The 27,060-nt window shown below is 39.7% G+C and overlaps 1 protein-coding gene across 2 annotated transcripts in view; it reads left to right on the forward strand.

The window, feature by feature from the left end:
* The window catches only part of SYNPR (synaptoporin), a 330,920-nt gene that overhangs the window by 178,358 nt on the left and 125,502 nt on the right, over positions 1-27,060 (forward strand). For both annotated transcript variants that reach the window (XM_005547524.4, XM_005547525.4), the window contains one exon: positions 21,903-22,027. In XM_005547524.4, coding sequence (XP_005547581.1) covers positions 21,903-22,027 — 125 coding nt within the window. The remainder of the gene's footprint in view (positions 1-21,902; positions 22,028-27,060) is intronic.

Here is a 27,060-nt window from a genome sequence, read left to right on the forward strand (position 1 = left end):
CATTATCCAGCTCCTCCTACTCCCTCTGGCATTTGTCTACCAGTTCTTTCCAGGAAACATAAACACATAAATGAATCAAAGTCAAGCAGCAGTTTCCTCCTTTTACTCGAGCAAGTCTGACATCTTACATCTTTGTCTTGGGATTTTTCTGAATTTGTGTCAAAACATTTCTTCTAATTCTATCCCCACAAACCACTGGTTTGGTTAGGGATTTGTATCCCATTCCAGCATCTGGGAAATACAGTGGTGAGACTAAGTGGCATCCAGAGAAATCCAGGTCCCTCCAAGTTCTCACCCTATGCCAGGCTCTGCTTGTCTTTACTTCAATATATGGATGAAGTTCAAGATAAGAAGGGTGTCTCTGGATTTGGCTAAGAACTCAAGAGAGGTGGTCCTGGGCTTAACTCCTTGCTTTATCACTTATTCTGCGTGTGATGTTACAGAAGTTACCATGCTATGAACCTCAGTTTCCCCAACTGTAGAACAGGGATAATACCCATCTTGCAGGTATGTTGGGAAGATCATTTGAGGTTATGGATGTAAAGCACTTTCTTCAGGACCTGTAATGTAGTAAATGCTCCCCAAACATTAGTTATTCTTTTGATTATAGGTATTTTATTATTAATAATTACCGCAGAGTGACTTATAAAGAAATAACAAATATCCAGAATCCTTAGGAAAACCCGCCTGGTCTTGCCTCAAGCCTCATCTAATGCTATGCTTCCTCTTGCCCACTGCAGCCACAGTAGCTTCCTTTCCTTTCCCCAAGCATGTCAAGTTCTTGCCCTTCACAGAATTTTCTGTCCGAGACTCTGCGTTCGTCCATGTCTAACTCTTTTCAAGACTAGCTCCTTCTCAGTCTTTTGGGCAAGAGAGTCCCTTCCTCAAAGAAGCTTTCCTTGTTCACTTTATCTGAGAAGATCCCACTGTTATTCTCTACTATTGTACCTGCTTGTACCTTAATTTCCTTTATCACAATTTTATTTTTATTTGCCTATTCATTTCTTGCTATATACATAAATAAGTACACATACACCCAGTACCTACACAAGGCCTCCTGTTTTGTGTGCAGTCAATAAATATTAACACTGAAAAGGTGTTCATTTTTTATTTTAAGAAAAATGTCTGCATACCTCTGATAAAACAAATTGGATACAGACTGTCCCAAAAACAGTCATAGATCAAATAAAACCTTGAATTCAGTGGTGTGAATTTATATTCATTAACCTCTAATTTAGGTTGCTGAGTTATACTTTATTCCCAGGACACGAGTACTAGCTTCCTAGAGTCATTGATAACAGAGGTCCTGGGAAGATGCCCTTTCTAAATTGTACCCTAATATAAAATGGACTGAGATTTATCTCTTTGGAATGATGATATCCTTTTCATCTATTATGACTGGGAAGAGATGAAAACATTAGACTGGAAAATTATTATTTGCATACTTCAGTGTGCATCCATTATAATATGCAGTTACAGCAAATCTCTGTTAGGGAAGTCAAAACACCGTAACATTTTGATGCCCTCAACCAGTGTCTTGAGCATTGCTTTCAGTTTCTTGAAAGGGGAGGGTGCTTGTGTGAACATCCAGGCCCTGGCCACCAGGGAAATGAGTGGTGAATGGAGGCTGGGTTCCACCGTTCCTGTCAGGCTCCTTTGCTCTGCAGACACATATTTCAGCTGCCATTGATACGATGTTTTGGCCACTACACATCACAGTCCTCAGAGACTGGGTTATTCCATTAGAAATAAATTCTATGCCCCATAGTTATTGAGGTCTTATGTGTGCCAGTGGGTTTCTCAGAAGGATTCTGCCACTTTCTTTTACAGTCGACGGAAACAGGTACAGCTATGTCACTTTACTGTGGAACATTTTACCATTGCAGTGAAGTGATTTTCATTCAGGGTAGCTCCCTTCTAAGAAGTAGACTGGCTCAAAAAATCCAGTTCCTGGATTTTCTTAACAGATAGAGCTCTGGTGCACATGGAAATAACAAAAATGGAACTGGTGACGTGATTCTAAAGGGCCTGATTTATGGTAAATATCCAAGAAAAGTGGAAGATTTGGAATCAGAAACCTAAGTGGACAGTAGACCTGGAAAGTGCCTTGGAAATAGTAGCTGCTCCAAAAGTAGCTGTGAATGAATGTGAGGGACAGGTTTTCAAAAGAGACATCCATAGTCCATCACCAGTTGTGGCACCTTGTAAGTTGTGCTTGTCTGTCAGAGCAGACATTCTTAGGCTGAGGTCCTTGAATCTCTGGGTTGGTCTGTTAGAGATTCCTGAGAAGTATCTTAATCCACCACATCTGCAGGACAATTTTTCAGTATATGTGCAGATGAAAAATTTTCTATGGAGTAAGTCCATAGCTTTCAGGAGGTTTCCAAAGGGGAAATTAAGCTTAAACACCAGCCAACAGATACTCCTCATCTCCTCTCATCAGGACTTTCCTAGATGACGACTATCAAATTTTCTCCCAAACAAGTTCATCTTATTCCAACTTTCAAGATAATCTCATGCCTTGGAGTCTTGTCATTCAGTTTTTGTAACTTTTATTTATCTATTTTTTGTAATGTTTATTCTGCCTCCCTTCCCTTATATGTCTTCACATTTTATGTAGATGCCTTTTTTCCTAACACTTAGTTCTACTTTTGTCTCTTACTTAACCACTTCTGGTAGACCAAAGTACCACTAAGGCACTTTGATATACACTTGTGAGTTTCACCCTGTTTAGAGTGAGAGAAGGGATGCATTTCCAATTCAACAAATTAATATTAAATGCTTGCTATGAGTTATGGTTTGTGTTTGCTCTGATGCTAGTTCTGTCATGTTGATTTTTATTTACCTTCTGCAAACACTTTTTCTCTAATTTTTTTGCCTACTTTTTAACTTACCTCTACTGCCTATTTGACTGGAGTTTTGCTCTGAGCTTACTGGCCTTCATTGAAGACATTAATTTACAGACACTCCCACAGTATAGGGGTTGCAGAGATGTCCAAAGGATGGTCCCTGCCTCAAAGGGCTTTCAACCAGGCAAGGAAAATTATGTAATGGCATCCTACATTCTATGTAATTCTTAATTGTTTCATTTTTACTTAATTTATTTTCATCTCCTCAGAAGGTATTCCACTTTTTTTTTCTAGTTCCTCAAATACCTAATCTTCACATCTTCCTTTACTAAGAATAAGACCCTTTTGTATAAGACCCTCAATTTCCCTTTTTTTCTAACTCAGCGTAACTCCCCGGAGCCCCATCCAATACCTCCTTCTTATCTCTTAGAGAAAGAAATATCTCTCATGTTCATCAGACACATACTTATTGGGCAAATACTACTTGCAAGGCACTTCCCACTTACATTTCTTTTCCCACATCTTTCAGTTTTCTCCAGCTCATGTAAATCATATCTTTCAGAATTGCATCACTAATTTTTGCATCATTGTCTTCGGTTCCCATCAACAAATAGGATGTCTCTGATAGTGTTTTAACCTTGCTAGATGTGTTAAAAAGCAGTATGCATTTAATTTGGGAATCCAAAGTTAATTTTTTTAAAAAAGGTCACTCTGTCTTTTAGTTACAGAATCCCTAGATGGCTCCATCCCTGCAGTCTCTTCCGCAGTGCTGGAGATGATGGGATAATACTTACGTCTATGCTCATTAGTATGTTCCATGTGAACTCCACTTATCACTGGCACTCAGAAACTAAAACCAATATATTAAACATTAAGTAATGTGATACATTTTATTGCCTCTTAGATTTAATCAATAGAAAGACATTATTGAAAGAGGGGGAGGATCTTTATCTTATTGCCTAAAAAATAATGTCTTTTACATGGAATGTAAAGCCCTTTAGGCGATGGTGATCCTTCATTTCATTAAAATATAATGAGAAAAGCTACTCTCCCATAATAAGGCAGAACTAAATGGGTCCTTAGCACAATCAATAAAAGATTATTAACAAGGAAACTTTTGTTAAAGAAAAGAGAATATATTTTCTTCTACGTCCTACAGTAGTATAATAATAGAAGCAAGTGAAGTGTCCTTACTTTAAAGAATGTTCCTCTAGGGAATTTTGATTAATATTATTTTTGAATATTCTTTAAAAAGCATGAAAACTATATATATTGAACGAAAAACTATATTGGATTTTGTCTATACATATATATTCACATACAGATTGCTTAATAATCTGATCTTAATTTTTAAAAAGTTTTAATGAAAAATTTCAAACATATATAAAGAAACACAAAATAATATTATGAGCCTCTGCCTCTTTGTTGTCTAGCCAAAAATAATTACCTCATAGCCAATGTTGTTCCTTTTATACTTTCATCCTTACATTCTCCCTGGCATATATCTTTCCTCCCATAAACAAATTGCTATGTATCTCTCAAAGGTATTTAAAACAAAAATACCACAATATATCACATATAAAAATTGGCAATAATTCAATGTCATCAAATATCTACACATTTCCAAATGTTTCACTTAATCTCATGATATTTTATAGTTTTATTGAATCTAAATTTTTTTTTTAAATTCACACATTGTAATTGGTTGATACGTCCCTCAAGACCTTTTTGGCTTTTAACTCTTTATTTTAAACTCAGGGTTATGTGTGCAGGTTTGTTACATAGGTAAATTTGTGTCACAGGGGTTTGTTGTAAAGATTATTTCATTACCCAGGTGTTAACCTTAGTACCCATTAGTTACTCTTCCTGATCCTCTCTCTCCTCCTACTCTCCACCCTCTGAGAGGCCCCAGTGTGGTGTTCTCCTCTATGTGACCATGTATTCTCATCATTTAGCTCCTACTTATAAGTAAGAACATGCAGTATTTGGTTTTCTGTTCCTGTGTTAGTTTGCTCGGGACGATAGCCTCCAACTCCTTTCAATCTAGATGTTCCTCTCTCTCTCTCTCACTTCCTTTCTCTTTTTCTTTCTTTTCCTGTAGTTTGCTGTTGTGGTTAAATAAACAAGGTGTTCTCCCCAGAGAACTTCTCAGGGCCTGAGTTTTGCTGATTTCATTCTTGTGGTGTCATTTCTCATCTTCTTCTCTCCTGTATTCTCTATAAATTTACAGTTGGACATAGAGGCTTACACAAATTTGGGATTTGATTTTTTTTTCCTTTTTTCTAAGAATACTTCATAATTGGTGCGGTCATCTTCCTTTGGCGGTATATAACATCCGGTTGCCTCTCTTTTTGTGACATTAGACATCAGTGCTTAGATTTATTAATTCATGAAGGGTTGTGTGTTAGTCAGCTCAGGCTGCTATAACGAAATACTACAGACTGGGTGGCTTAAATAACAGAAATTTATTTCTTGCAGTTCTGAACACTAGGAATCCAAGCTGAAGGTGCTGTCAAGCTAAAGGTGCTAAGGCCTCTTCTCTCAGCCTGTGGGTAGCTGCCTTCTCACTGTACGCTCACGTGGCTTTTCCTCAATGCATGCATTTGGAGAGAGAGAGAGACAGAGTGTCAGCTCTCCAGTGTCTCTTCTTATAAGGGCACTCATCCTATCAAATCAGGCCTCACCCTTATGACTTCATTTATCTTTAATTACTCCCTTAGTGGCCCCATCTCAAAATGCAGACACACTAGGAGTTGGGACCTTGACATGCAAATTTGGGCAAACAAGTTGCAAAACTGTGATATTCTATTATTTCTTCTTCATTATTAGCGGAATACTTTTATTTATTTGTTTATTTATTTATTCTTTTGTTTATTTATTTATTTATTTGAGATGGGGACTCACTCTGCTGCCTAGGCCAGAGTGTGGTGGTGCAATCACAGCTCACTACAGCCTTAAACCCTCAGGCTCACATCATCCTCCCACCTGAGCCTCCCAAGTAGTTGGAACTACAGGTGCATGCCACCCAATTGAGCTAATTTATTTTATTTTATTTATTTATTTTTTTGGTAGAGATGGGGGTCTCACTATGTTGCTCAGGCTGAGCTGAAGACTTACACAGAGAATGTTTTCTCTTCAACTCTTTGGTTACCTGCCAGTAGTGTTCTTAAAGAATGAGCAAGATACAGGATTAATTCCTTAATCTACCAGTTTTTAAACTAATGAATTTGTTCCCTAGTATTTTCTAACAGTGACCAATTCGATTTTTATGGTTACTTGCTCCTTTTGGTATAGTTATAAACTCATGAATTTAAACTATCTTTATCTGTGTGGCCTTGGATAAATCACTTAATCCCTCTAAGCCATGGTTTACATAGCTCTAAAATGGTGATAATGAAGGTACCCACCTCACAGAGCTATGAGATTTCAATGAGACGACGTCTGTAAAGCACTTGGCATGTTGTCAGATACAAATAGAAGCTTACTAAGTAGCAGCAGCAGTTGTTGTGGTTATTGTGATTATAATTATAGTCAGAAAATGCCACATTACAATATACTTAAACTTACTCATCTAGAATGTCTGCTCTTGTATTTTGAAAATTTTTCAATATGAACTCTGCCTTTTAACTATTTTAGGTTTGTTTCTTCTCCAATACACCATCAAAATGCATTGTAGCAAGTTCCTGTTATTGGAGAGAGATGATTTGATGACCATGCATCATGTCTGAGAGGTTCAAACATCAATTTTCAGGTTAAGAATCAGAATAATCATGCTGGGCATGGTGGCTCACGCCTGTAATCCCAGCACTTTGGGAGGCTAAGGTGGGCAGATCACCTGAGGTTGGGAGTTCGAGACCACCCTGACCAATGTGGAGAAACCCTGTCTCTACTAAAAATACAAAATTAGCCAGGCGTGGTGGCACATGCCTGTAATCCCAACTACTCAGGAGGCTGAGGCAGGAGAATTGCTTGAACCCAAGAGGTGGAGGTTTTGGTGAGCCAAGATGGCGTCATTGCACTCCAGCCTGGGCAACAAGAACAAAGCTCCGTCTAAAAAAAAAAAAATCAGAATAATCAAAACGAGTCCATGAATGTCTCAAAGTAGAAGCAGTAGAGAGATGCAACTTGCCAATATGGTGTTCAAAGGAGGTAGAATATAGAAAGGTTTTTAAATCTCTAGACACATTTGTTTTCATGTTTCAAAATTCTTCTGATAATAAATGGTCCTATGAATGATTCTGGGTTGCTACCTCTTAGCTCATGAGCTTAAGTGTGATGCTATTTATACTTGTGGCCTGTAGCTGGTAAACCCTGGATTCTATTTAATACAGCTGCAAAACACACACACAGAGTCACACACAAATGCTTAAGGGCCAGGCGGTGGTTCACGCCTATAATCCCAACACTTTGGGAGGCCAGCACGGGCAGATCACTTGGATCAGGAGTTTGAGATCAGCCTGGCTAACATGGTGAAACCCCATCTCTACTAAAAATACAAAGATTAACCAGGTGTGGTGGTGCATGCTTGTAATCCCAGCTTCTTGGGAGGCTGAGGTGGGAGCATGACTTGAACCCAGGAGGTGGAGTTTACAGTGAGCCAAGAACATGCCGCTGCCCTCCAGGCTGGGTGACAGAGGGAGATTCCGTCTCAAAAACATACATACAAACAAACAAACAAACAAATGAAAACCTCCTACTACTCTGTTAATGGATGCTGTGCTTGTCTTTCATTAAGGTAAAGCTGAATAAAAATTTTTTTAAAAAGGAAGAAGGATAAGAGACACTTCTTCGCTTAATGACTCTTATTGTCTAGTGAAAAGGCATTAATTGAATACAACCAATTGACTACGGATCAATATTTTTTTTTTTCCAGAATAACCCTATGTTATTCTAAATTGCTCTATGGGTATAAATACAACTCTGACTGCTAAAATATTTAAATTTTTAAAAAGACATGCCAAATGTATTGAATTCAGCCAGAACTGAATCCTGATGGGAATTTATTTCCTATTCAGAGAACACTGCACATGTCAATCTGAAGCCTATTCTAAAATATAAGGGAAGGAGGAAGTTGAGGGTTGTGACTTATCTTCAGTTTTTAAAAAATTCAATCATTCTGTATTATCATGAAAGCACAGCTTCTGGCAAGGAGTAGTTCATTTCAGCATATCCGATGCATGCTATTTAACTATGGAACAGTAGCTGTGTGCATGAGCTCATCGTGCTCTAATGTTTTCTATAAAGCAGAAGTATACAGTTAAGGTATCTATCAGCACTGATTTTCTTCAATGCACTAATATATGGTTATGGTAGGTTAGAAACTTCCAGAAGTCCATATCACAAATTTACCCAAGAAAAATACCAAGTTCAAAAACACGACCATAGGCAAGAAATTAATTCACAAGACTCTCTCTAATCAGGTGTCAGAGAAGTGGTGTCAGCTCTGTTGAATTTTTATTTTATCTTATTATTCCATTCTGACAAATGTGAGAGAATTGGAGTTGATTCCTTTAAAGGTAATTATTCCTATTCAACCTGATGGACGTTGTCCTTTTTAATCAACTAATGATTGATGCTATACTTTAGCCATATATTCTGCTGGTGTATTCTGAAATATTTTTACCCTGATTCTAAAGAGAGATGTTGCCAAAATATCTTATTGAATAAGCCGGTCTAAAATGTTCTTCCACTTTATAGTCTCTGTAAATATAAAAAATTTGAAAGTACTATTGAAGATAAACTCCAAAGGGAGTGGGTTTATTTAACTTTACATTTTTCATCCAAATGAAAGTGAAAAACAGCACACCCATCTAATGACAGTTCTGAATTTACTTTGCTCAAGTTACCCAGATGTTGTCTACATTTACAATTTTAAGAAAATCAGTTTTTAGTTACAAAAGTTACAATGCTTATTGGAAGACATTGCAATAATACAAAAATAATTAAAACTGATATTCTGACTCTAACTTCTACTCCTTAGTGGTTACAACTAATAATACTTCAGTGTTATATTTCTAGACCTTTTAAATTTCTGTGAAAAAAGTATATACTGTATGTATATGTAGAAATATTTTCTTTTACAACAATGCAATACATGTATTTACTTTTTTGCTTTAAAAAGATTATAAACAACTTTCAACTTTCTGTACTGCTATTCATTCTTTTTAATCCTTGCATAATATTGATTGGATACCTCATAATTTAATTACTCTGTTTTTTATAAGAATGAAAATTGCTTCCAAATTGTTTTTACCATTTCAACCATGTGTTGTTTTATTTTAAAGATTTGTATCAGGCTTCGTGTGGAAAAATATAACTCAAGCAGAGATTTAAATTTCAATTCACAGGCAAGAGTTCAATTTAGCTCATTGCATAAAAGCACAGGGCTGTCTAGGAAGTATCTAGTGAAAAAGAAATGACTGGATCTTGAATGGGCTTGACAATGCTGTGTTTCCTTTATAATATGACTCGGACGCTTGTTTTATTTCTGCCAGGTTTCTCTCATCAGTTTCTGTGGCAGAGTGGAGGCTGACAATCATCCCAACTCTCTTCCTCTTGCCCACCTCCCCTGTAAGACTCAGGAAAGCCGAATATTCACTTCCTAGTCTCCTATGCAGTGAAAGGTGCTCAGGAACACAGCAGCCATTCTGTGATAATGAGGCAAAGACTAAGAATCAAAGAAATGACCCAGACATCATCAATACCGTAGTCACCTAGCTCTAGACTTCCTGATATGTGTGAAAAACAAACCCCTATTTGTTTAAGCTCCCGTAGGTCAGGCTTTCTGTTATCTACAGCCAAATATTCTGCTATGTGGTGCAGTCCCCAGACTAGTCATTTCAGAAAATGAAAACAGAAACTTCTTTTGCTGTGTAAGTAACTTGGAGTTTTCCTTCTGTAGGGCCTAGTCAGAATTCCCCAGTTGATGGCATGAAGTACCAATTCTGTAAGGCTGCTTTTGCCTGGAAAGATTTCACACAAATCACAAAGCAGTCAGAAGGGCACAGTATTCAATTTTTGACAGGTAGCATGAAATGGAATGCAGGATGGACCATATTGGGGCCATTTAAGAGCACAGATAGTTATATATTATAGACAGGAAAACACACATAGCTCTACGGGGGAAAGTCTTTTAACAATACTTTTCAGTGCCTCCAAATAAAATACAACTGCATGTCTTCCAGGGACAGCTTGTAGTTTTTATCTTCACACGAAGGTCCCATCTGAGGTTTTACAAGGTTATTCACAAAAGCCTTCTGGGTCAGAGTATTATACGCCCATAGCAGTAACCATAAATTGATGGCTGAGAAAACGATTGGTCAATTTCCTTAGAAAAATACGTTTATCAGTAGGAGAAGAAAACTAAAAGAAAGAATTAGACAAAGATCAGTAGGAATGGAACATCAAGCTTTAGAGGCATTCATCTGTCTACTGGGGGCCTCCTGTATAGGGCATGGAGTGTGAGGGAGGCCGCAGTTAATAAAAGCTCTTTCTGCACTGGAAAATATCCTGACAGGACATATTCCTCACTTTTTTTAGGGCTACTATCGAGGTAATCAGCGTTGTTCTCAGAAATGCTCTTCGGGGGTGCTGAGGACTAATCATCAGTTCAAGACAAATCATAAAACGAGATGGGACAAGAAGGGGACATCAAAGCACGGAGGAGGGGGAGACTCTGGGCCTCTTTAACCTACGAGCTGTTGAATTGTGAAGCTGCATGAAAGTGAGGAACCTGGCATCCTTAGCTGTGGGTGGTTGACAATTAGGAGGAGGAACTTGTCAAGTGTAATTGGCATAACCTACTCACATCAGGCTTTTCAAATATTCCTATCATGCCAGACTAACTCCCTTCCCACGGCAGCCTGCGATGCTGTGGAGTGGAGGCTTGGGTGTTGCTGAGACACAATACATGAGCTACCACCTGCAGCAATGTGGACGATCACGGCTTTGTCTTACAGATGCTTCATGTAGCCCTCATGTGATTTTCTGAACATTGACGCGACAGAGAAGGCCTTAGTTAGAAAGCCCAACTTCAATATTTCTGTATGAGTCTTTCCACAGTATGCTCCATTGGAGAGAGACCCTGTACACACTCCTGGGAGAGCTGGGAAGAAGGAAGACACTTTAGAGAAAGGCCGACCTGAGTTCAACCCATGACTGCTTCACTTACGAGTAGATCATGTGACCTTGGTCTTGCTGTTTAGCCTCAGTTTCCTCATCTGAAAAATGAGGGGTTATATTTCTACTTCAGGGTGTTGTTGAGAGGATTAAATAAGCCAATGTAAATGATGACTTACTGAGGAGACTGACACAGAAAACTAAATATAATTATTGTATCATTATTATCATCATCATTATAATGTTACTATTCAGTTATTCAGTGCTAAAATGTCCCTTTTCAAGCACTTCATCCTTCTATTACTCATTCATTCATATATTTGCTTATTCAATAAAATTTGTGAGCCACCAACAACATTTTGGCCCAAAAGGGAAATACAAACATGCCTGAAGCATGGTCCTGTTGGCAAAGGATTTGCCCATTGTCTGGGGAAGTAAGACACTTCCTTATCTTCCACCTTCTGCCAATCCACTTACCAGTGTAATTAGCGTGGTCTTTCTAAACTGCACTTTTTTTAATGCCTCTCCCCTGCTGAAAACCTATTCCTCTTGCAAGACCCAAGTTTCTTCATGTTGACAAACTATTTCTGTAAGAGTCAGATAGTAAATACGTTTGGCTTTGTAGACCACAGGCTGTCTGTTAGAAGTGCTCAACTTTATCATCAGAGCATGAAAGCATCCATACATAGCTGAAGAGTTGAGGCTGGATATGGCCATGGGCTGTTGATTTTGGATCCCTGGTAGCCCATACCTGACACATTTCTGCCTGCCTCTTCAACTGAGTAACTCTCTTCTTTTTACCTTACAACATATGCAGGCTTACCAAATGCACAGCCCAAATGTGCCTCGCTTGCTCGTTTGTGTGTCTTTGACTTGCTCCTCTCTGCCTAAAACACTCTTCTCTCTCTTACCTGGATAACTCAGGCATGTTTTCCTGGTTTCTGCTTAGCCATGCATTCCTCCAGACAGCTATATCCTCCTCCCCTCCCTTGCAATTGTGTACCGTATATTCCCCTAACATGCTCCAATTTCTGCCACCACAGTAAAGCACCATTGCAGTGCCTGTTCATTAGCTTGTCTGTGTCTTCAAATAGACAGCAAATTCCCTGGAGGTAGGGGAAGGATATTATCTATTTATTGTATTTCTTTTTCTTTTTAGTTCAACAAGCATTTAGGGAGCACCTACTTCATGCTAAGCACTGTGCAAGGTTGTAGAGATTCAGCAATAAAACACGTGTATTGCCTTTCCTTAGGGAAGTGGTAAAACAAAGCATAAGCAATGGGTTAAATAATATCAAACACATGCCGATTTTTAAAAGGCTGCTTATGTTAAAAAATGGAATAATGGGAGCCGGGGTTGGTGTGTACTAAAATGAGGAAGGCTAGTTAGTGTAGTCAAAGAAGATTTCCTCCTTAAAAAAGAAAAGAAAGGATGAGAAGAAGCCCTTTGTGCAAAGCATGCGAGGACAGAAGTTTCAACTGAAGGAGACAGACAGCATGAAGGTCCTACAGCTGGAGTGAGCTCAGTTTATTTGGAGAGAGTCAGAGAGACTAAAATATAGTAAGTTAGAAGCTGAGATCAGGTGGTTAGGGAAATATGATTCCTTTATTATCACAGTCCTGGGTACTTGTAGTGCCGGCAAAGTAAAAGGTGCCCACTCAGTTAGCGTTTGATAACTGTCTTAGTCATGTTTCCCAAAAGGAGATCCTGAGACAAGAATTTTGGTTCAATAAGTTTATTTGGGGAGCAATGGTGGGAAGTACAATGACAAGTGGACGATGGGATGGGGAAGGAAGGAAAGCCAGCCAATGATGTGTGGTGAGCAGGTTGCTTCTGTGGGAAACTGGGGCTCAGTCTTAATGGGCACCCTCTGAGAAATGGTCTTGAACACACCTCAAAATTGTCCCTCAGAAGGGCAAGAACATTGGAGATTTTACCCACCAATTTCCTTCTCCCACTGTTGGAAAGCTGCCAGGGAATTAGCTCCTGGGGATGTCTACTTGCTCCAGCCTCAGGCCAAGCACACTCGTGCTAGCTGTGAATGCCCTCAGCAGAGAAATTCAGGTTTATGAGGAGGAAAGCCTTTGGTGTCTACCAGGACTGACCCACTGAAGCTGCAGCTATCAGCAGGGCATTAACAGCCTCTGCTATGATAACTAACTAAATAAGTGAGTAAGTAATTGAGTGGATGAATGAATGAATGAATGATTATACCTAGTGGAAAAGGAGTGAATCAATGAAACAAGCCCAAAGTGAATGAAGGTCCCTGACCCCGGTGAGTACCTTGGTGGCAGTGGAGTTGTGCAGATCTCCTCCAGGTCCAATTTTAGAGGCAGTGTGTTCGTAGCTTGGAATTGGCCATGGTGGAAATGCTTGCACTATGGGAACTAGCAAATGCTATAAAACACAGCTTTATTTCTGGGAGATTTGTTTGTTAGCATGCTCAACTTAGTGGTACCAACTGCTTGGTCTCAATCTCCCAATCCCTTACCTACCAGTCTCCTGACTCTTGTTTCTTCCAGGATTGGTACATGAAGGTTGTATACCAGACCTTGGGAGATGTCCCCTCCCTGACTTCACTGCAGAGCAAGCATCCCTACAAGTGCCATTAATCAGCCTGATTTTCTGTCCTCCTCCAACCTATTGCATTTAACTATGACTTACAAATTAACCAGAAGGATTAATATCATCTTTCATTGATATTCCTTGTGTGGTTCTATTAGCACCAAGAAGTGAGCTGCTTGCCCTCTTTCCAGGGGGAAAACATTTGATGTCACTAACTGCAAAGATATCATTCCTGCTATGGGTGATTTTGGTTTATGGATGACTATTAAGCTAGAAAACATAGGACAATTTTGTTCTGTTCCACCTAAATGTATTTCTAATCAGGCTGCATAGAAAGGGATTCTTTGTTGGCTAATTTTGTCAATTTTGAGAGTAATTTTTTCTAAGGAACAGAGCCGTAGATCATCTAAGACAGTAGTGAAATGAGAATTCATTGCAGGTGATTTATTTTGGTCTCCTGAACTCAAGAGAGGTGAATGATTGGGCCAGTGGTTATGATATTGATTATATTAGAATGTGCTGGAGGGTGAGGTATCTGCTTTGTTTGAGGAGTATCAGGAGCTTAAGAAAAGATAGGAATACAGAGGTTTTATAATTCTACTTGAACGGGTAAATGGCCTTTGCCCCTGGGTTACACCTTCAATTTCTGGCAAGGTGAGCTAGTGCACCACATTACCAGAAAGAAGGCACTGTGCTGGCTGAAGATAGATGTGTGGAGCCTAGAATTTGGAGAGTATAACACACACATGTGCGCGTGCACACACACCCCACCATGTCTTTACATCTCTCATCAACTTGCTTATAGTCATTGCAGAGTCAGCTTCAAATGGAGATCTTTCACTCTAGTTCCTCTATCTCACTTATTTCTAAACCAACCCCCTCACACTGTCCCCTCAGGCTTTTCTCACTCCTTAGCCTTCCAGGTCTCACCCCCAGTTTTCATTCCATCCTGGCTATATAACAGAAAGTTATTCTATCTTTTTTGTCTCTCCAAAGGGGAAATTGTCTACATTAGGAGTTGGACTTAGTTTTGCAGAACCGAGCATCTGCAAGGCAAGCCTTCTCAGCTGCTAGCATTAATGGCCTCTCGAGCATCAGTGGTCAAGCAAGGAATGCCTTGTCTCTTTGTAATGTATCCCAAGATCCTCCTTCTAAATTCTTCCACCCCACCAAGGGTAAAAAGTGGAAGAAAGGTAGGAAGAAAGAAAGAGAGGGAGAGAGAGAGGAAGGAAGCAAGAATAGAGGAAGGGAGGGAAGAAGGAAGGAAGGAAGGAAGGAAAGAAGGAAGGAAAGGAGGGAGAGAAGAAGGAAGGAAAGAAAGAGAAAGAAAGGACAAATCACCTGCTTTGCTATGGTAATGAGCTTCCAGGTATGTGTTTATGAGACACTCAGGAGAAACATGGAGAACCTCAGGTCACCAAAGCACCCATGGTACATTTCTGGGTGAAGAAGACTGGATCGTTTGAGAATCAACTCTTACCAATGTGGCAAAAACAAACAAACAAACATCATTCTTCTCACAACCATAGAGCTAATTAGAATACTAACTGGGGAAGTCTAGAGACCGGGATCCTACTTCCAACTGTCAGTTTTTGCAGGGCTTCCTCTCACTCATCTTCCAGGTCTTAGCTTAAATGTAATACTCGCCAGGTGTAACCTCCTGTCCAGAATAACTCCCCTCAAAACGTGTAACAGAATTTGAGATTATTTTATTTGTATGTGCTTTTTGGTTCTGTCTCCCACATGTAGCATTAAGCCCCATGGTGGGTGGGAAACTCCTTATCTTGTCTTTTCTGTGACTGTTTAATTTTTTTGTTCTCCAACAGCTGGCACATAGCAAATCTGTCATTAAACATCCAATGAATGAGGCATGTTAGTCTTGATTTGGTAGATGTGAGAACTGAGGTTTAGAGAAGTGAAGTGATTTGCCCAGTGTCACACATCTAGGAAATGGGCTCAAGCTTAGGTCTGCCTCACCCCAAAACTGCTCTGCTCCCCCATGTAAGGAGGAATGATTGGGTGAGTAACTGGGAGGGGAATCAGTAGGAAGATTTCTGAAGTCCCCTCCCACTCTTTCAAGGCAACACCTAGAGAATCTCAGACCCCTGGAGATCCTCCAGTCCCCTCTCCTCACTGTGTCTTGATGTATTCCAATTATAGGACCAGGCCACTGGCTGATTTTCCCTGGAGGAGTTGATTTCACACTCCAAAATACAAAATCAAACATTCTTGTAATAAGTTATTCACTCAGAAGGAACTGACTCTTCCAGTGTTATACAGACATCGTATGTTCAATCCTCACCAAACCCATGTTAATTTATTATCAATCATATAGTATGGTTTCCCTTTAAGCAGTTGTCATGCTCAGGGTCAGGTTCCTGCCCCAGCTGAGGGCAGAGGGGAGTGCGTGGACATGAGGCAGGGAGCTAGAAGAACACTTGAGAGACAGCATGTAAATGAGACATGGCTTTATTCAGCAGCTCTCTCATCAGCGGCTTACTCACACCTTTATCTCAGCTGTCTGCTCTGGCTCTTCAACTTCTCTCAGGAGCTGGCTCCCATGCACAGCTACATGACCAGCCTGCAAGGCCAGCTGTAGGGTTAGCAGCTTAACTTTTCCTCCCTCTGGGCACCAGCAAGCTGAGCCGTGTCCTGGCTCCCCCTGGTCTGTCTGCCAGACGGTCATTCTCCCTTACATGGGTCAGTAGCTTCACTGTCTGTGGGCACCAGCACCTGCACAAGAGCCATGTTGAGCCCAAGAGCACAGTGTCAGCAGGGCAGTTATGCCTTTTCCAGGCAATAGTGGCTTTGAACCAAGTACGAGTTTACACAAACAGGTTATATAACAAGTGAAGTATGCACCTGTGCCTTAAACTCGCTGAGTCATGCAGGACTGGATGTCTGTTTCGGCCTGTTCCTTGACCAAAGCACATCCATGTACCTTACACTCCACCCCCTAGGCTGAAGGAGACATAGGCCTTGGACGCACAGGTTATACATATAAGCTGTGGGCACACAGGCCCGATATCTACACAGAGACTTGACACATGAGCCTGACATATAAGCATCAATGAGTTGTCCAGCTATTGGCATGGATTACCATAGGTGTCACCTCCTTGGTGATGACCATTCACACTGCCCTGAGTTCAGCTCAATAGCTACTTTGCCTACGCCTGGATTCAAACCGTATGGTGTCAGTACTAGGCTGGACTGCAACAACAGTCCAGGCAGCAGTAGCACCTTGGCTAGACCCATCTGTATACCATGCCCTATTAGGAATGGAAGGACACCCTTCCTAACAGTGAAGGTGCAGGGTCTAGAGATGCCTTTGGCCTTATCTTGCATTAGGACTACAGATCCTAAGGCTTCTTGTAATTCTGCTGCTAAGGGACTTGTACTCAGTGTACTCCACTGTTCCAAGTAGGCACCCCACTTCACTAAACTGGATGTCTGTGCCATCCCAGTCTGGGAGGTTGTTACCCATGAATGCACCCAACCCGCTATAGGGTAAATCATCCACACGACGACTGTAACCCACCCTGCCATGCTCTCACAAGGCTGAAGGGCAGCATATGCAGTTACTAACTGTGTTTTCTGTCTGGGGAAGGTGGGGGTCATTACCCATGAATGCACCCATCCTGCTATTACTAATTACTTCTCTCTTAAGGAATACTGGAGCTCAACTCTCTTCCACAGCTGTGACCAAAAGCCTATTGGCATTCCGAGGCACTCCATGCACTGCTAAAAGCCCTAACTGAAACTGTCTGTGGTCACATGTATATTAAGTTTAAATGGGCACCCCTGGCCAGAAAGGTTGCCTCAGTCTTATCATCCCAATCCCAGGCAAGTGAGGCATTGCCACTTCTAAATCTGCAAGAGAATCAGAGGTTAACATAACATCATCAATAAGATCATGACACATGGTGGGGCTATACATATAGCCCTGCAGCAACACTGTGATTCGCCCTCCCATGAAGGCAAACTGTTCCTGGCTCTCTGGAGCAATATCAATGGAGAGAAATGCATTGGTCAAGACCACCACACAGTTGTACCATCCTAGTTCCATTGTCATGCGGTCCATCAAGTCTGTGATAGACGGCACAGCTGCCAAGCCATGTAAAACATCCACCCCCGGAACGTTTTCAGGTATGGGAGAGACATACACAGTGCACAAATGGGGAGTCAAGCAGCTGATGCCAAGGTGCAAGGACACAGGTTTTGCTTTCACTGACCAGCTTTCATAGCTGTCTATGCAGCCTTGCCTGGAAACTTATCCAGGTGCAGGGACCAGTAGATTGCCAAGTTCACATGTGGCTCTGGTCATCCAGTGCCCCCCAAGCTGGGCATCTCAGCCAGTCTCTTATCAAATAGAAAAGGCTTTACAATTCCACCTGACTGCAGCAGGCAACATGTGAACTGGAATGCTCAAGCAGGACCAGGTTGCGCAGCAATGTCCTTCTCTCAAATGACTTTCACTAAGTCTGTACATGACTGCTGACGTTACTTGCTTAACCCCCACAACTCAGCAGAGACACAGGCACCATAAGAAATGTGTTTCACTGTGGTAGGGAATCCCTGGGCTGATCCTTGGACTTGAACACCCAACAGCTGTTCAAGCTCGATTTTCTGGTGGATCACAGGGTACGCCCACAACAGAGGTTCCTCCTCCTCCCTGCACTTGTCCTTCAGGGACTGGACGTGCACTTCCTACAGAACAGCCACGAATGCCCATCTGACTCTACTGGCAAAGGCACACTCTTTTTCTCGGTGCCGTGCACTTCCAGGTGCTTCAGTGCCTTCTCCACACTCACAGGAGACCTGTCCACTGCCTCCCATGTTTTCACTGGGGCTCATCCTCACAGCATGGCAGCCACAAGGTATCACAGCTCATGCTGTGGCCACAAAGTCAATTCAAGAGCCCTCAGGGACTGAAGACTCACTCACCTCATCTCATCCTCGTTGCCAATTGTTAGGTCCATGACTACGCCAAGTGTCATGCTCAGGGTCAGGTTCCAGCCCCAGCTGAGGGCAGAGGGGAGTGGGTAGACATAGGGCAGGGAGCTGGAAGATCACTTGAGAGACAGCAGGTAAATGAGACATGGCTTTATTCAGCAGCTCTCTCATCAGCAGCTTACTTACACCTTTACCTTGATTGTCTGTTCTGGCTCTGTGGCTTCTCCCAGCAGCCAGCTTCCATGCACAGCTGCATGGCCAGCCTGCAAGACCAGCTGTAGGGTTAGTAGCTTAACTCTTTCTTTCTCTGGGCACGAGCAAGCCGACCATCTGCCAGATGGTCATTCTCCCTTACAGGGATCAGTAGCTTCACTTTTTCTCTGGGTGCCTGCACCTGCACAAGAGCAATGTTGGGCCCAAGAGCATGTCAGCAGGGCAGTTATATCTTTTCCAGACAATAGTGGATTTGAGCCAAGTATGAGCTTACACAAACAGGGTATATAACTAGTGGAGTATGTGCCTGCACTGTAAACTTGCTGAGTCATGCAGGCCTGGATGTCTGCCTCAGCCTACTTGTTGACCAAAGTACATCCATGTACCTTACAGCAGTGAGGACTATGGGAAAGAGAGAAATGTAACCCAAAAGCCCATAGGTATCATATTTAACTTGATTACAATGCCTTATGTTTTCAGAGCTCAAGAGAAGTGACAAGAAAAAATTGTGGTGTATGTGGTTTCAATAGTCATGACACCTCCTTTCCATGTATCTAACATTTTGAACTAGTTAAATACATAATTATCATTCCTTCTTAAGTTTATTATATGATGGTATTAATAATACCTTACTGTATATAAAGCGGTTAATATAAGATGAAAGGCCAAGGTAGTTTCTTTATAGCTATTAAGCACTGAAATGGACATTTGTTTTTATATCCTTCAATTCCAATCTGCTACATTTTAATGTCTCAAGGATTTTTTGAACGAAGCATTTTGAAACAATTTTGCTATTCTACCATATCTTTCCTATAGGAGTATTAAGCTTCATGCACACATGCCTCACAACATTGTTGCCACTAGGAAATACAACCATGTATGTTAAGTGGTGGACACAATACTTGGCCCATAGTAGGCACTTTGAAATGGCCACAATGTACAATCCCTTCTTACTTTTACCTGCACAATTGCCTATCACACACTTAGGACTCCTGGCCCCAGAGAAATGTAAATGTCATACAAATCTCTGTATGAATTGGAAGAGGGTAGCATGTAAATACATATTCCATCTCACTTAGTTTTCTCAGCAATTCAGAGAGACATAGGGGATATCCCTGTTTTATGGATAAGGAAACTTGGAGACAGAAAGGGCTATCTCCGTTGCCACAGCATGGGGCTTTGGACTCCATCGTTCCATTCTTTCTTACCAAAGACGCTATCTTGACGTGGCACAAAGGGTTGCGACATCCAGTGTTGGCTGATGAAAACTAGAATTAAGCATTGAACCATTAAAATAACTTTCTCTTTATTTCTACTAATACGACTAATACTAATTGGTTACAGGAAGAGAGCATTTGGTCATGAGGAGAAAGCAAGTCCACATCAGGGGCCTAAAGATGGGATTCCCTTCAGCTTCAGCATTCTGTGTCTCAACCCTAGATTGTGGAGCGAGCTGGAATAGCTTCTGAATGCTTCATCAAATCCTGTGCAACAAAAGCTAACAAAGTTAAAAAGATCAGTTTTTCTGGACTGCTTGAATGTTGATTCACTGGGGCAGACAGCCAGACAGATTTAGCTAGGGATTAAGTGTAAATTTCCTATTTTATGGCCCGGAACATCTTATTAAGGAGCATCTGCTATTTACAGTAATATTTGTTAACATTTATTGAGAGCTTATGCAATGCCAGGACCTGTTCTAAATGCTTTCCACATGTTAACACATTTCACTCTTACTACAATCCTTATATCTTTTGGTCAAGTTCTTTCCATTTTTAAAATACAGATTTTAAAAACTAGTCACTTAAAACTGCCACACACATGCGCGCGCGCACACACACACACACACGTGACTCACAAAATACTGCTTTGCCTGTGAAGGTTTCACAATGCCCTGTTATCATCAGTCAGTCTTTTCCTACTAAAGTTAAGTGGCCAATTAAGACAAAAAAAAAATTCTGAGGCTTTTTTTCTACCCCGATTAAGATTGAGGTGGCAGGTGTTATAGATAATAGTCATTTCACCTTCTGAACTTTCTGGAAAGCCCTGGTGACTTTGCCAGCTCCAGCAGCCTTCTTGGCCACAGCAACTGTCTGTGTCACACCACAAATAGCAAAATGACCCAGAAGAGTTACCGTCAATGCTATTTTTCAATGAGGAAATCAAAGCATGAGGAAATTAAGCAGCTTTCCCAAGGTCACATTCCAGAGCCCTTGACCCCAGTTGACTTCTGTGCAATAACTCCTCTCACTGTGCAAAATGATCTAGTGTTTCCAATAATGACCCCAAACTATTGTAAGAAGCTGAATTTCAAAGTTAAGATAAATTGGAATATTGCAGCATGTTAGTGTTAGGTGCATTTCATCGACTTCCTTTAGAAACGAGCAAGAAATTCTTTTGAGCTTAGCCAAATTATGAAATGAACCTAGTTTAGTATTTGCTTATGTCCCTTCTTAGGCCATCCTGTCTTCCAAGTGTCTCTTCTTCCTGGGAGACTTCTCAGAGTCCCTGCTCCTAATTATTGGTGCCTGGTTCCCCACAGATTCACATTCTACACCAGGACAGACCATGACATTAACTGTTGAAACTTTTAATGTTGACTTAGAAGCAGCAACCAACACAGAGATGTAACCACCAGTGAAAGTTGGAAGCTGAAATATACTGAGATCTTGTGCTCTAAAATAGCACCTCTTAGAAACTCACCTACTCTTCCTCAAACTCTTAGCTCTAGAATTCTCTGACCATGACTTTGAAATACTGATATATATTATTCCAAAAGACAAATCATATTTATGGTAGAAAATACAGACAAACAAAGAGAGCAGGATACATCCGCACATCTTCCTACCTGGAGACATCCATTATTAACCAGTTGGTGCAGTGCTTTCCAGGCCTTTAACTATGGGATTATGCCTGTGCCCTCTGAGGCATGACAGCTATTTACACACTCAAACACAGCTATTTTGGATTGTCTTTATTTATTCTCCAAGCCACATTTCTCTCACTTGCCAGACAATTATTTTAGACACCACGTCCCCAGTCTTCACTCCATTCTACCTTCATCTTCCAGCTGAACCAAGTGCAATGCTCTTCTTCAGAAGGACCATAACTTCCCTCAATCCAGACATTAAGCTGCTTTTGATATATCTCATTAGAGCAACATCATCCTAATAACTGCCTTCTGTTCGTTTATTTGTTCTCCACAGCTTTTTGCAATCTTTGCATTTGCAACATGTGGTGGCTATTCTGGAGGCCTGCGGCTGAGTGTGGACTGCGTCAACAAGACAGAAAGTAACCTCAGCATCGACATAGCGTTTGCCTACCCATTCAGGTAGGGAATGGTGGTTCATGTTTGCTAGCCTCACAGAGGGGTCTTTCTTTCTTCTGTGCTTTGTCTCAGAAAAATGCAGTCTCCCAGGGACTTCTGGGTAAACAAAGGATTCTGCCTGCACCCACGGAATGCCCAAACACTGTTCCCACTCACCACCTAGTGTGGGCACTGGGAGGATTTATGAGTTGACTCTCCTCCAAAAACAAAAAAAAAAAAGAAAGAAAAAAGAAAAAAAAACTTGCTACAAAGAGAAAGAGGGAGAGAAAAAGAAAGGGAAACTGGAGAAGTAATTTTAAAGTACGATCAAATAAATTCAAGAAATATTTTTAGCACTTTGCCTTTCTAATGCACATTTTGAATCAACAAGAATGACAGATTATTTCCCAAATACATTTGACTGCAGAAACTTTTTTTTCACAGAGTATCCCAGAGTATCTGTATACTATGGAACACATCCTTAATATTTATATATTAAGTATATATATATATATGTGTGTGTGTATATATATATTATATTATATATCATATATATAAAGTGTATATATGTGTATATGTATACTTAATATATATTAAGTGAAGTGTTCCTAGTCTAAGACAAAGATGACTCCATTCATAGGTGATGAATCATCATAGAGAGGTAGCATTGATACCAATATTCTTACTGGTTTTTAAGAGTAGAGCTGACAAAAGTTGCAAATACCTTGCTCAAGTAGATACTCCCCTAACTAGCTAATAAAAGAGTAAAAGAATAGAAAGCTCAGAAGTATTAAGCACATAATCCCTGGAAATTTAGTAATAAGAGCTGTGCTCTGCTGGTGGAAGTAGACATGCAAGCACTTGACTTCTGAAAGTTCTGGACCAACCTGTTGGCGTCTGGAGGAGAGTGACCAAGACAACGCATGCTTTCAGATTAACATGCAGGATCTAGGACAAGAGATGAGAACTGCCAATGGCCAGACAGCAGGGCTGGGATGCTTGGTAACATTGTACATGAAAACATAAGCTCCGCATGGCTTCTGCAGTGATTTCCCACTAAGAGATGTGGCAGGAGCAGGTAACTTAAAAGTCAATCTCTCAAGATTTAAAAGGCAGCAAGTCCCTAAACATTGAACTACCAGAGCCTAGAACTCTCAGTCTTTTCCTCAAACTGGAGGAGAGTAATCAAGAGACCTATCTGAACTAGAAACGACTGCCTGAGCTGGTGTGGCAGTGGAGAGCAGGGTAATATCTAATTTCATAAAATCCCTGCTTAAGGATACAATGTGGGAAGACACTTCAATCACAGTTTCCAGCACTGGGCTTCTTTAATTTCTTCCCAAGACTACAAATTCAAATGACTGGCCCAGTGAAAGGCAACTAGAGAAATTAGATCAAAACGTATTGCCATCTATAGCAGCCCCCTCATTTAAAATATTTTTACTTGGATTCTGAAACAAATATGGTTAATCATTATATTTTTTAGTAGCATAGCTTTTCTTTCAAACATTATCTGACTCAGAAGCTCCATGTATAAAATAGACATGAGTTACTGAGAAAGTCGGAGCAGGAGAAGAAGGGAACTTAAAGCCCCCAGCCAGTCCTCCTCGGCCTTCTCCCTGCCACACACCTTGCCCACTCCCCACCATACAGACCCTGTAAGATCTCCTGGGAACCCTAGGTCTCCTAGAAACAATTCTAAAACCACTGTTGTAGGATAAAGCAAGAAATTGTTTGCCACTCTGCTTACCACACCTTACATTTACTGTCTACTGTTAAGGAAGAAGGATTACCAATCTCCTTTTATAGAATTTATTGTAATTTGCCCCCATTAATGTTCATCTAGGAGATATACACACCGTTCCAAAACAGCTTAATTTACTAGGGTTGCAATTTCAATTTTACATTTGCATATTTTAACACGTACCACTCATTATCCATGTACCTATTCATAACCTGTACCATTATGGGGAAAATCTCAGTAATAAGCCAGGATTTATACAGATTATTATGAAGACATTTGTTTCAGAAGAAGTACGGTTAGCAAGGTGTTGGTAATATAAATAATTAAAAAGTAAAAAGTAATGATATCCAACATTATAAAGCATGGAGAGAAATGTAGATTCTCACGTGTGGTTGGAAATAGTGTATATTGATAAAGCCTTTTTGGAGGACAATTGGAAGTAGGTATCAAAATTTAAATGTACATTCTATTTAATCCAGCAATACCATTTCTAGATATCTATCTTCAAAAATGTTCATATAAATACACAAATACATGCATGTAATATGCATGTAATGATGTGCACTTCAGTGTTGTTAATAATAAAAGACTGAAACAAACTTGAATGTCCATCAGCAGGAAGCAGACTCAATGAATTATTTATGTATGTCCTATGCAGAAGTTTTAAAAGTGAATGTACAGATATAGAAAGATGTTTAAAATGTATTACTAAAGAGAAAGTAAGTAGCAGCATGTTAAGAAAAAAACATAATAGTAAATGCACAATATAATTTTAAACTTATGCACCTATATGTTTATATATATTTGTAAAATGTAAAGTCTGGAAGGATACAGACAAACAGTTAATAGGGATTACTTCTGGGGAGGGATGTGTGATTGGTATGCAGAGGTCATACATTTACTTTTAACTCTACATACTTGAGTATTATTTGAATTTATTAAAATACACATATTATACCTTGGTAATTTTAAAAGCACTCTTTAAAAATGAGTCATCCTATGGCTTCCAGTGAGATGAAATGATAAGACACAGCTTCTGGAGAGAAATAACTTATAGGAACCCCATCTGGAATTCAAAAGGGATTGAAGTAGATGAAAAAACTCTATTTTCAAGGTGAATGGCAAGAAGCAGCTGTTGAGACAACTCAGCGATTTGAAGTAGCAGATTATGAAAGCATTGCTTATGCTTAAAAAAGTTATTTTCTTCTAAAATGTCACAAGCCAATGCCAATGATTTGATGATAATCTCAGAAATAAGATAAGAACATTCAGTAGCTTTTAACTATTCAGTGTATTGCAAAGACCAAAAGGGCAATAAACTCAAGTCATTTGAAGAAAAACAATTAGTTTGTAAATGATACATCAAAGGAAGCTACTTAACCAGTTATCAAACACATGTTTTAGGATGTAAGATGTCAGTGTTGAAAATTCTAGATAACTCACAAAATATTAATGTGCTGCTTCTAATAAATATGCCAAAGTGCATATCTTCTTTACAGCACCATATGTGTGTGTTCCTGATTCCTATCAGAAATAATTGACATCCAGCAATGTATCATTTTGTCATAGAAATAAAACATTTGTCACCTTATCTCCCTTATTATTTGTGATTAAAATGAACAACTATTACTTAACTGTTTTCTATCTGCAATAATATACTAAATTTGGTATGAAATTTACTTGATAATTAGCAGGAGAGTAGTTCTAGATTCCATATTTTCGGTACTTCCTTTATGCACAGAAGTGGAAAGTAGGGTGTCTTATTTTAAGGTACTTAATATATTTGTAGAAAGCCTACTCTAGGAATGCCAAGTAACATTTTAAACTTATACATGAATAAAAGATAGAGAAGGACAGAGTTGAGAGGTTAAGGGGCTATGGGAACAAAAATTTTCATGGCAGAGGTACTGGAGAAGGGTCAGAATGATGAATGAATGAACAGACATGTGAACATTTATTGCAAAGGCACAATGTGCCAAACACTGTGCTAGATACTTTGACATATATTAGATTATGTAGTCATTACACAGACTCTGTGAAGAAGGCTACTATTGTACTGTTTGAGAAGACTGGGCTGAGAAACATTTTGTTGACATCACACAGAAAATTAAATTTAAACTTTTGAATTTTTTAAATTGTATGATTTGAATAAAAACAAGAAGAAAGCAAAGTTCAGACTGTTTGGAGCATGGTGAACAGAACAAAAATTTATGATGGACAAAAGTGATAAAGTTAGAAAGGCCATTTTTTCCCCTGATTATAGAACACCTTGAATTCCTTATAAGTTGAATAGGAAGAAGGAGTTAAAGCTGACAAAAGGAAAATAACAAGGAAATCTATTTTGAAGTAGAGAGTACAAGTTAGGATTTGATCATGCAGAGTTTGAGATGCTTGTTAGAAGCACAGGGGAATTTTCTATCAGGAAGTTTCACACTAAACCCTATGTAAGATGAGAGAGGTGAATACTGAAAATGAAGCTTTAACAGTCATCATCATGAAGTCACATCTAGATGAAGAGAGGTCACCAAGAGAGACAGAATGGGAACTATGGAGGATGCCAGTGCTTGTAAAAAATGAATGAAACGGGTCACTGAAAGAGACCAATAGGAGAAGACCAAATGGAAAAGAAGTTGGATGAACCAGAAAGTTCAGGTTTTTCAGAAGGTAAGAAAACTTTCTGCACATGTATCCCAGAACTTAAAGTAAAATAAATAAAAACAGAAATAAAATAAAATATAAAAAAAGAAAACTTTATGGATGCTACCATTCAGCAGCATTGAGTACCTCAAAGAAAGAAAGGAGTGAAAAACCAAGAAAAAGCCATCAAATATAGATAATGGTGGTTATTAAAAACTTTCATGGGACATTTCAGTTGGAGAGAAAGCATGCCGAGCTGTTGGGGAATGGAAAATAGAATTCAGTATAGTTTCTCTCAGACCAATACAATGACAATTTTGAAGGACCCTAATTTGCTTATCTTAAGCCTTCAAGATATGATATTTGTGGAGAAAGAGACTAAGTTTTTTAATGACCTTCTAGTAGAGAAGGTGCTCACCTCTTGTTTCTTGGAAGTAACCAGCTCATTGAATGCCATGATGATAAATTTATGACCTTGGTTGAACAAATAACTAATAAAAAAGATTTTCAGTTTGTAAAAATCTTCCTTCATTTGAGAACAACTAAATAAAGGAAATAACAGAAGATTTATAATAAAAAATAAAGTAGTTGTTATGTCACTTCCATGTCTTGAGACCTCATCAAGATAAAAATATTGTTTGCTGTCAATTTTAAGCATTATTTTAGATATGAGATT

Source organism: Macaca fascicularis, chromosome 2, assembly GCF_037993035.2.
Source record: "Macaca fascicularis isolate 582-1 chromosome 2, T2T-MFA8v1.1".
NCBI classification, from domain to species: domain Eukaryota; kingdom Metazoa; phylum Chordata; class Mammalia; order Primates; family Cercopithecidae; genus Macaca; species Macaca fascicularis.